Source organism: Oncorhynchus kisutch, linkage group LG24, assembly GCF_002021735.2.
Source record: "Oncorhynchus kisutch isolate 150728-3 linkage group LG24, Okis_V2, whole genome shotgun sequence".
In the NCBI taxonomy this organism is placed as follows: Eukaryota; Metazoa; Chordata; class Actinopteri; order Salmoniformes; family Salmonidae; genus Oncorhynchus; species Oncorhynchus kisutch.
The window spans coordinates 14855276-14866339 of record NC_034197.2 but is presented as its reverse complement, the minus strand read 5'-3'; the positions used below and the strand labels follow the sequence as shown (position 1 = coordinate 14866339).

General features: G+C 41.6%; 1 protein-coding gene across 2 annotated transcripts; it reads right to left on the bottom strand.

Annotated features, from left to right (window-relative positions):
• Positions 1–3287: 3287 nt before the first annotated feature.
• LOC109868926 (glucose-induced degradation protein 8-B homolog) lies at positions 3288–11064 on the bottom strand. 2 transcript variants are annotated; one of them, XM_020458696.2, is made up of 5 exons: positions 10936–11064; positions 5667–5793; positions 5266–5462; positions 4949–5146; positions 3288–4152 (listed from the first exon to the last, which is right to left on the bottom strand). In XM_020458696.2, exons 2-5 carry the CDS (start codon positions 5785–5787, stop codon positions 3979–3981), a joined length of 690 nt encoding a protein of 229 aa, XP_020314285.1. In that variant the 5' UTR covers positions 5788–5793; positions 10936–11064; the 3' UTR covers positions 3288–3978. The 2 variants fall into 2 exon arrangements, with proteins under 2 accessions (XP_020314285.1, XP_031659393.1); XM_031803533.1 differs by lacking the exon at positions 10936–11064 and adding an exon at positions 10735–10874.

The window sequence follows — 11064 nt, the reverse complement described above, 5'->3', positions numbered from 1 at the left end:
TGGATCTGTTTGGGCAGTATGCAACTTAGAATGGGTCTAGGGTTTCTGGGATAATGGTGTTGATGTGAGCCATGACCAGCCTTTCAAAGCACTTCATGGCTACAGACGTGAGAGCTACGGGTTGGCAGTCATTTAGGCAGGTTACCTTAGTGTTCTTGGGCAAAGGCACTATGGTGGTCTGCTTAAAACATGCTGGTATTACAGACTCGGACAGGGAGAGGTTCAAAATGTCAGGGACACTCTAAGTCAATATTAAATTAATCATTGTTTATTGCAGCGCACTGGAGAGGTTCCAACCAACTCAATGCACCATAGTACACATGTCAATCAGGAGCTCTGCCGGGGCAGTCCCAGCAGTTGTATTATATATGACTATACAGACAAGTTATATTTGCATGATTTAGCATAATTAATTAATCATTACCGTTTTGTTTCATCCATGTGACAGACCAATATTGGTTCATAACATGTGACAGACCAACACCTCACGAGGCTTCTATCTCTCTAAGCTGAAACCTTGAAACTGAGATATCTCTCAAAAAAAGGTCTGGGCATACTGCCAAATTGCAGCTACTGATAGTGAGGATTTGTACAGTCAGTCACTTGCAAGAACACAGAAATTGGTTTATAGAACAGCACATGAATACAACACAGAAATTCGTTATAAGAATAGCACAAACATAAACATTTCCCTTACACTAGTAAGGACAGGCTTTTTTTAGCCCCTGTTCTGTTGGTGAAAAGATTACTAAGTCACGGCATATAAAACAAACTATATTCCTTTGTCTTCTAGGGTGAGTCCCGGAGATGTACACTGAACAAAAATATAAATGCAACAATTTTTAAGATTTTACTGAGTTACAGTTCATATAAGGAAATCAGTAAATTGAAATAAATTAAATCTATGGATTTCACATGATGGGGAATACAGATATGCATCTGTCGGTCACAGATAACTTACAAAAAGGGTAGGGGTGTGGATCAGAAGACCAGTCAGTATCTGGTGTGACCACCATTTGCCTCATGCAGCGTGACACATCTCCTTCGCATAGAGTTGGTCATGCTGTTGATTGTGTCCTGTCGAATGTTGTCCCACTCCACTTCAATGGCTGTGCGAAGTTGCTGGACATTGGCGGGAACTGGAACACGCTGTCGTACACGTAGATCCAGAGCATCCTAAACATGCTCAATGGGAGTGCTAGGGGGTGAGTACACAGGCCATGGAAGAACTGAGATATTTTCAACTTCCAGAAATGTTGTACAGATCCTTGCGACATGGGGCCATGCATTACCATGCTGAAACATGAGGTGATGGCAGTGGATGAATGGCACAACAATGAGCTTATGTCTGCCCATACCATAAACCCCACTTCCACCATGAGGCACTCTGTTCACAACGTGGACATCATCAAAACACATCTGGTCCGTACAGTTGAAACTGAGATTAATTGGTGAAGAGCCCACTTCTCCAGCAAGCTAGTGTCCATCGTCAGTTACGACACAAAACTGCAGTTAGGTCAAGACAATAGTGAGAACAACAAGCACGCAGATGAGCTTCCCCGAGACGGTTTCTGTTTGTGCAAACCCACAGCTTCATCAGCTATCAGGGTGGCTGGTCTCAGGCGAAGAAGCCAGACGTGAAGGTCCACCACCCCTCCCCCGAACACCTGCCCTCACCATTGTTAACAGAACTGTGGGATAATGGTGGGCGAAGGACACGGACTACTGTTCGCCCCCGCCTCCCACTAGCACAGCAGATGGGAGGATGGGGCGACACAGTGTGTTAGCAACCAGCTAGATTGCTAATTAGAGACACCGTGTGCTAGCTAACATGTTAGTTAACTAGATAGCACACGGTGTCGCCCCCACCTCCTGTGTACCAGACTAGCTGGCTCAGCTAGCAGTATCCTTTGTACCCGCTTACCAAACACCTGCCCTCGCCGTCATTAACGGAACTGCTGGAACGAAGGACACGCTCTACCGGTGTATGGCTAGCTAGATACAGTTGTCGCTACCACCCCTTCTTCTGTGGGGGTTTATCGGCAGCTAGCATCCAATGTTAATGTGCATCAACACCACCTATTGTAATAAAGCAGCCTCGCCTCCAGCCTGTCCTAACAAAAAACTGTAGCAATATAAGTACAGAGGGGTTCCTTCAGATGCAGGAACGTCCGTATTGCAGGTGGCAATTGCACCCTTCTCCCCTAACTTCGACTCACCTCAAGCCGGAAAAAAACCCTGCCAAAGACCAAAAAGAAATGTCACAACATATGCGCAAACTTTTGACTGGGAAGCATATGGTAAAAGTTCTATTTAACCTTTAACTCAGCAAGTCAGTTAAGAACAAATATTTGTTTTTACAATGGCGGCCTACCCCGGCGAAACCCTAACAGTGGGCCACGCTAGTGACACCTCTAGCACTGAGATGCAGCGCCTTCGACCACTGCGCCACTCGGGAGCCCAATTTACCGATGCCAAAATCGCACATCGGCAAAGAATAAATTATAAACCTCGGCAGTAAGGCTACACAATGCAGGAAACAGTCCCCTCAATGGATTGTCATGTTGGATTGACCAATTTAAATAAACACGCAGAAAACAAGTTTATTTCAGTATCTGCACATTTGACCTCAAAAATACCCAATAATACAAGGGAGAGGAGTTCTCTGTAGTCTGTGCATAATCACATTGTCTGATCGTACAATGAAATTGACATTTAGCAGCAGGTATAAAACAAAAATGTCACAACAAAGAAATGAGCGCTTCTACAGTGACCTTAACCCATTAAACAATATTTACACCACATGCCTCTGTGCAGTAAATGTACAAATTCAGACTGGTTACTAACTCTTAATAGCAATGTGGTCATATGTACCTTATACCAACTTCTCTATGAGAGGCTTTATACTGTGAAAGGTCAGGGTTTTCACCCTCCAGCTACAAGTTTTCATGCCTCTATATAACCTACAAGGCAGAGCTTCAGGTATCTTTCAAACACAGAAGGGATGTAAACTCAGTCAACCATTTAAAAGAAACCCGTATTTCCATGTGTGTCATAATTTAATCCATCAGTAGACAGGTCAAGACCAGATGTCCAGAAGATAGAGACTTGCCGTTTTAACCAATCAAATTACTGTAGATAACTGTTACCTGACCTTTTCCACATGACCCAAACCCCTTATAAAAATTTTTTTAACAGCATTTAGCCTATATTTCCCTCTGTCCTTTACATAGGAGCCTAATTTAGGCTTAAAAGGCTATGCGTTACAAACAAATATATTTCCTGTGTTTAATATACATATTTCCACAGAGGTTGAAATACTGACGTTTTGAAAAAGGTGGTAGTGTAAGAGCTGTTTGAAAAGACTGCCTCAGAGTTTTGGCCTGTCTGGTAACATCACCAATAAGAAAGAGCTCTGTCAATAGATAGTTCTGTTTTACCCTCCCCAAAATTCTTGGTTGAGGAATTGCTCTTCACCAAGAAGCCATTTATTTCCTGTTGACCACTTTAATTGAACAGTCACATACTTAATTGTTACCCAGAAATGATTTTATAGAGATAAAAATAAAATAAACAGCTACATTGGACCTTTAACTATATGGTTTGTATAAAAGCCTAACACCCACACTCAACGTGGTGACTCAAGTGGCTTAAAAAACTAATTAAAATTCAGAACTGACCATGACACTCAAGTAAAATTGATTAATACCAATTTCTCAGGTAATCAAATATAAACCAGCCATTTAAATGTGTGGTCTCTCAAAGTGTATATAAATGTGGGTACTCTGTTGAAATGTTTAAATCGTGTTTTACACTTCTTTTTTTACAGCCATATAGCATTTGCACACTCAATTAAGTCCTCTCATATATGCAACATGAAAAAAGCATTTATATACATGTTATTTTTCCGTTATCATCCAGTCTTTCACGGATTATAAATAGGAGAAAGTATGGTAGTCCATGTCACTGCTCGTCATTTCACTTGGGATCCTCAATAATGCCTTTGCTGAGGTCTGTCATTTTGGGGTATTTCACTTTCTTCTGGTCCAGCTCGTTCTGAGCCCACAACAGCAGCTTGAGTAGCTTGGCCAGCTTGGGCGTTGACTCCCTGTTCTCGTAGTCCAACACAGCCTGGTTCACCTCACTCCACACCTGAAGAGCATTCAGAAGGGAAAGAATGGTGTGTCAATCACAGGAATACAGAACACCTATAAAAAGGAGTCCCCTTTACAAATGCACATTAAGGGTATTAGTAAAATATGTGAATTAAGATCCCTTCAACTTCAGATGTGCAAATTTTATCTTTACAGTTTCCTTACATTAGCCTTGGATGTGGTGTGGCCAAAGGCACATTCCTGATTCATGTGTGTGCAGCTAATAGCAAACCATAAATACCTTAGTATTTAGAAAAACAAAATAAGGATAACTATACAGGAGCATCTTTTATTCTATTTTACCTTTATTTATTTAGCTAGGCAAGTCAGTTAAGAACAAACTCTTATTTTCAATGACGGCCTAGGGTTAACTGCCTGTTCAGGGGCAGAACGACAGATTTGTACCTTGTCAGCTCGGGGGTTTGAACTTGCAACCTTCCGGTTACTAGTCCAACGCTCTAACCACTAGGCTACCCTGCCTCCCCATCTCAGCCAAACCATATTGCACACATGATCAATGCAAAGAGTTACAAAGCGTGTGGACATTTTGAAAACCTGTCATTTTAAATTTGGCCAACAGCAAATGCTGTATACTGGTATTATTTATTAAACTAATCAATTCAGTTAAGAACAAATTCTTATTTACGATGACGGCCTACCCCGGACAATGCTGGGCCAAGGTAAGTTATGTCTTTTTACACTACAAAAATATCTAATGGAACTAGTATGTGTTGTCAAACTAGTGTAGTGTAAAGGGAATGTAATAATACAGATTATAGACCACCCACACACACCTTCTGTCGCTGCATCATGTTTAGCAGGTCTCCAAAGGGCGACTCCTCTGGGGTATCGAAGGCAAGAAGTGCCAGCGTCCTCTCCATCTCTGTCAAGCACTCTCTGCTCTCCTCACCCTGCTCTGCCAGTTGTGTCTGGGCAAACTCCAAAGCAGACTCCGTCTCCCGCAGTCGGATTAACTCAATCAAGTGCTGTTGCTGCAAAGAGGAAAGAAATGGAGAGGGATGACAGAAGTTCAAGTGTTTTGGTGTAGGCAATGGACATCCACATTTGGACAGGAGCTGGTCCCAAAACAGTCCACTGAGGGCATCCATACTTGCAGGTGAAAGTACAGGTAGCGCTTGGTGTCAAGCAGTTCTGGGTGTAAGTGGTTGATGAGTGCGATGGCCTCCTGTATTTTCCCCTTTAGGATCATCTCTCTGATCTTTATCCTCTCATCCAGCGAGTCCAGGTCCACACTGGGCTCGATCCCAGACTCCATCCGGAACTTCTCAGCTGCCTCTTTAAACCCCTCTGCACAAACAAGAGTGAGACCATCAACATCACAAGAACAATCAACCGGATATAGGAAAGATCAAGGAAAAAGGTGAGCAATTCTGCAAGTAGACGAGCTGAAAAGCCAAAGACGTTTGGAGCAGAACAGTAAACTGGGATTGAGCGCGGCTCAGATTGGAGGTTGTTTTAGCAGTAAGTGACAAAGTGTGAATGATGGTATACCTGTCACCAGGTAATTCATAATAAGCCGGTTCATGTCAGCCCTCTGTATTTGTACATTGTTCAGTTTGTCCATCCATGCGTCTTTCGTAATGTCTTCAGGCTTTTCCACGTAACTCATCATTGGATCCTGAAAAATGTGAATATGAAGAAAAAAAACATAAATAAAGTTATGTAGCAGGTAGCTAGTTATTGCACCGACCTGCCGTTTATGTCGAGAGTGACAGAAGTCGTGTTTGAAAAACCAAAACAACGTTAGCTAGATAGCATTGCTTTATAATTGTATTGTTTTGCTAAAACAGTCTGGAAAGACAGAAATGAAATACAACTCGATTTCAAATTACTGTGCCAGTGGGCAGGATGTTTGGTCATTATGACGGGGGGCATGAGACTATCTAAAAAAGGATTGTATTAAAGCAAATATTTGTCACATGCGCCGAATATAAAAAAGGTGTAGACCTTACAATGAAATTCAGTTAAGAAAAATAAGTGTTAGGTAAAAAAAAATTCAAGTAACATAGTTAAAGAGCAGCAGTAAAATCTATACACAGAGGTTACGGGCACAGAGTCGTCAAGGTAATATGTACATGTGACTATGCATAGATTATAGCAGACGGTGGTCGAGGTCCTGGATGGCAGGAAGCTTGGCCCCAGTGTTGTACTGGGCCGTACGCACTACCCTCTGTAGTGCCTTGCAGCCGAGCAGTTACCATACCAGGCAGTGATGCAACCTGCTCTCGATGGTGCAGCTGTAGAACCTTGAGGATCTGAGGACCCATGCCCAATATTTTTTGTCTCCTGAGGGGGAAATAGGCTTTGTCGTGCCCTCTTTACGACTGTCTTGGTGTGATTGGACTAGGGTTGCACATTTTGGGGAATATTCAGAGGTGGAAACTTTGTGGGAATATATGAAAATTAATATTAAATATCATTTAAAATGTAGATTGTTTTTTGCATTGGATAAATTTACCATATCATATGGAGACAGAAACATAAACCTTTTACCTTATTATAAGTAGGAATAATTGCAAATGATTAAATCCCAATAGATTTATTTTGTTGTTACACATTGAACTTTAATTAAACGACTCGACTCTTCACATGGGATGATTTCACTGATCAACAAAAGGGAATATTGAATGATCCGTCGCATCTCCCAAAAACATTTAACATCTGTAAAATGATAGTTTCTAGACTAAAGCTTTGGTTGTCTTCCTCTCAGGCTTCCATGTCTCCTCCCTGGACCTCCTCAATGTCCACCTCTTGAACATCAGACTCTGGGGCCTCATCTTCACTGTCACTTTCCAACCTTGAGGATTGCTCATTGTCAGGCTCAAAAATCCTCAGATTTGCTCAGATGGCCACCAATTCTTCAACCCTTGTATTGGTCAGCCGGTTGCATGCTTTGTTTTCCCAAACAATGACCAGTTGCGCTCTGAGGCGGCTGATGTTGGTTTGATTTGGAGGATGATAGAGGCAACAGGGGAAAGAGCCTCAGACCCACAAAGTCCCTTCCACCAGGTGGCTGATGAGATCTGTTGGCACAACTGCCCAAAGCCCTTGCTTGAAAGTATACTTCGCTACAGGCAGGATTACCAGCATAATTGCGGTCCAACATGTACGTTGAGGCATGTATGGGCTTCAGGCAGAAGTCTTCGTGCTTTTTGATGCATTTCAGAACTGCAGTTTCCTCTGCTTGGAGCAACAGTGAAGTGGGCAGGACAGTACAGATTTCTTCTCTTACATCTGTAAGCGGAGGCTGAACATCAGACAGGATGGCATTGTCTCCTTCAATCCGTGCAATGGCTACTGCTATAAGTTTCAGGAGTGTCAGGCTGCTTATTACTCTCTCCCAAAATACATCATCCAGGAGGATCCTCTTGATGAGGCTGTCCATTTCTTGGAGACTCCTTCACCTCCAGGAGACTGTCAAACAATGACACCACCCCAATGGGTGTTGCTAGGCAGCTTCAATGTGGTGCTCTTATTCTTCTCACTTTACTAGGAGAGGTAGATTGCTGCTATAACTTGACCCTTCACATACCTAACCATTTCCTTGGCTTTCTTGTAGAGTGTATCCATTGTCTTCAGTGCCACGATGTCCTTGAGGAGCAGATTCAATGCATGAGCAGCCCAGCCAATGGGTGTGCTGTGAGGGTAGGACTCCTCCACTTTAGACCAAGCAGCCTTCGTGTTCACAGCATTGTCTGTCACCAGTGCAAATACCTTCTGTGGTCCAAGGTCATTGATGACTGCATTCAAGTCATCTGCAATGTAGAAACCAGTGTCTGTTGTCCCTTGTGTAATACTGGTTGAGGGGTGGAGATGAAGTCTTTAAATTATTCCTTGCCCACGAACATTTTACCACCCATCAGAGATGATTGCAATAGTCTGCTTTGCTTGACCTTCACTTGAACTCTGTTGAACTCTGCATTCAACAAATGAGTAGATAAAGCATGTCCGGTTGGAGTGGTGTATGCTGGGCAAAGAACATTCAGAAATCTCTTCCAATACACATTGCCTTTGAGCAGAGGTGAACAAGTTGCATACACAGCTCAAGCAAGACATTCAACAGCATTTCTGAGTACATTCCTCCATTGAGTCAACAGAAACTTCTGATTCCAGGAAGACTATGAGCTGTTGCTATGGATAATCATTTTCACCTCGAATAGAAGAGGGACTTTTGGCATCCTTGTTGTATTCTTCACATATTATTTGGACACAGTATTTGCAAATGTACACATCTTTTCCTTTTACATTAGCTGCAGTGAAAGGTCTCCACACATCAGATCGTGCCAGTGGCATTTTCCTGAAAACATTAGAAAAAAAATAGGAGTAAAACATTTTTTTAAATACAATTCCATGTACAGATAAATAATTAAGCAGTTACATTAAACAACCCCTTTGTAAGAAATGTTTTAAAATGAAATGTGTGGAAACCGGTGAATTAACACTCAAGTCAAGCAAGCTAAAACCCACATGGTAGCAAAAACTAACCAGCAGAAATTGTTAAGTTAGAAATGATTTAAAACACACATCGCTGTAGGCTACTATTTACTAGTTTACAAAATAAATTGTCAAAATATATTCACCTTTCCAAATACTGTAATCACAACATACCAGCATGTAATCCTTGGCTCAGACAGTGTAGTAGTGTGGGCTCAATAGCATCTCATTAGTGTGGAAGATCTTGAGAATCAGCTGTACATGTGATGGAATGCACTGTGCATGCAGATGGTTGCAATTCCATTAAATTGGGGATAGTTTAACCAAAATATGCCACAAGACCTAGAATTGCCATATGTGTATCCCACAAAAAAGATTCACTGTTATAAGCCAACTTCTTTGATGAATTTAAGCAAAATTCCAAGGCTTAACTTCCCATTAAATTTCTCAGGAAAGTTTCCGACCCTTTGCAAACCCTGGTTTGGACCATGATAGTTTGTTAGTGATGTGGACGTCAAGGAACTTGAACAACCTGCTCCACTACGGCCCCGTCAATGAGAATGGGGGTGTGCTTGGTCCTCCTGTTCCTGTAGTCCACAATCATCTCCTTTGTCTTAATCACGTTGAGGGAGAGGTTGTTGTCCTGGCACCACACAGCCAGGACTCTGACCACCTCCCTTTAGGCAGTCTCATCGTTGTCAGTGATCAGGCCTACCACTTGTGTCGTCAGCAAACTAAATGGTGGGTGTTGGAGCCGTGCCTGGCCATGCAGTCATGGGTGAACAGGGAGTACAGGGTGGCAAATGTGTTGTTACCTACCCTTACCACCTGGGGGCAGCCCAACAGGATGTCCAGGATCCAGTTGCAGAAGGAGGTCTTAAGTGCCAGGGTCCTTAACTTAGTGATGAGCTTTGAGGGCACTATGGTGTTGATAGCAGAGCTGTAGTCAATTAAACAGACTTTGCAAACGTGGGTCTGTTGTAGACCCACTTTCTCTTCTTACCTCATGTTAAAATATAAGTCCTGTACATGCGCCATACATGAACAAAAAAAAGTAATAATTTATGGGGGACTTTTACATTGACAGAAGGGAAGTGGATCTACAACAGACCCACCTTTGGTAAGTCTGGTTAAGGCAAGGCACCACACCATTTTCACATAATCATATCACAATCAACTTCTACCAGTAGAATGTAGACAAATACAATACAAATTTGTATGATTTCTGAAATATTTTATATATAAAAATATGCAAATAAGGTGATGTCTCATTAAATCTGTGCATGTTTGCATACCACACACACAAAAAAACTCTAGGACCAGACTTGTCCATTGCAGATAAATACTTTTTTCATCTTTCTATCTGTATAACACTGAAGACATGTACATAAAAATGCATTTTTGGCAAATAAAATGTTATCTGCAATAGAAAATGTACAGCATATCAACAATTCCTCCTGGGCAAGTCTGGAGAATATATCTAAAGAGAACCACACAAATGTTGGTGAATGCAGATATTTCTGAAGCTAAGAAAAATGTGTTGGTGTGGGAAGAGTGACTTCCGGGAACAGGCAGTTAAAGTCAAGTAAACTGAAATAAGAGTACCAAACGCCTGTTTAGACCCAATCGCCATCTCTTCAAAGTAAATTATTAAATGTAGTCCTGTTGGTATAACTCTACAAAATGGGCATTGAAATTGTGTAATTCAAAGTAGCTAATAAGCTTGGAAATTATTGATGACCATTTTAAGTGGTTAAAATATATAAACTTTATTTGAATTAGCTAATATGACAAACTAAATGAAAATATATTTATCAAGTTATTTAAAATGGCTTACTTTGTGAAAATACCCATTTTAAAATGGACCAAAATACCCCAAAAATATATAGGTAGATGCAAAAATGTCCTTTTAGCTGTGGTGCCTGGCTTTAATAATACAATCCTTTAGATATGTTGTCTCAAATTCCCCCGTCATAATGACCAACCCTCCACCCCACTCACAGCACAGGAACGTTAAATACAATTCCATTTCAACTTAACTTCTGGCTTCCCAAAGCGGTTTTGTGCAACCCAATAGAATTGAAAGCAGCGATTGTGTATGGAAATACGCCAGCAAAACACCTACCTGAAATGACTTGTTGTGTTGTTAGCTAACGTTAAGCTAGCAAACTGCTTGTTGGTGCATCACCCACCAACGTGTAATTTTAACATCCGAAAGCTCAATTTGACACATGAACGAAAAGTACAATACAATAAGGAATAACAACCATTATGTATATGAAATATAATAGACAGCTGTATTGTAAAATGACAATCAGATAGCTACCTGTAACAATCTTTCGACTTCGGCAACAGCCGTGTATTTGCTTCACGCTCTTTCGCGACAGCCGAACCTGATTTGTGGGAACTAGGATTGGTCAGCGGAATGATGGCATGGTATCTTTATACCTCGGTG

What these genes read in the sequence shown, in the direction of transcription:
- LOC109868926 (XM_020458696.2), bottom strand. Translation starts at nt 5,787, where the DNA reads ATGATGAGTTACGTGGAAAAGCCTGAAGACATTACGAAAGACGCATGG. An exon ending in TATGAATTACCTGGTGACAG is followed by an intron (nt 5,463 to 5,666) that starts GTATACCATCAT and finishes TTGTTTGTGCAG; the next exon opens with AGGGGTTTAAAGAGGCAGCT. An exon ending in ACCTGTACTTTCACCTGCAA is followed by an intron (nt 5,147 to 5,265) that starts GTATGGATGCCC and finishes TCCTCTTTGCAG; the next exon opens with CAACAGCACTTGATTGAGTT.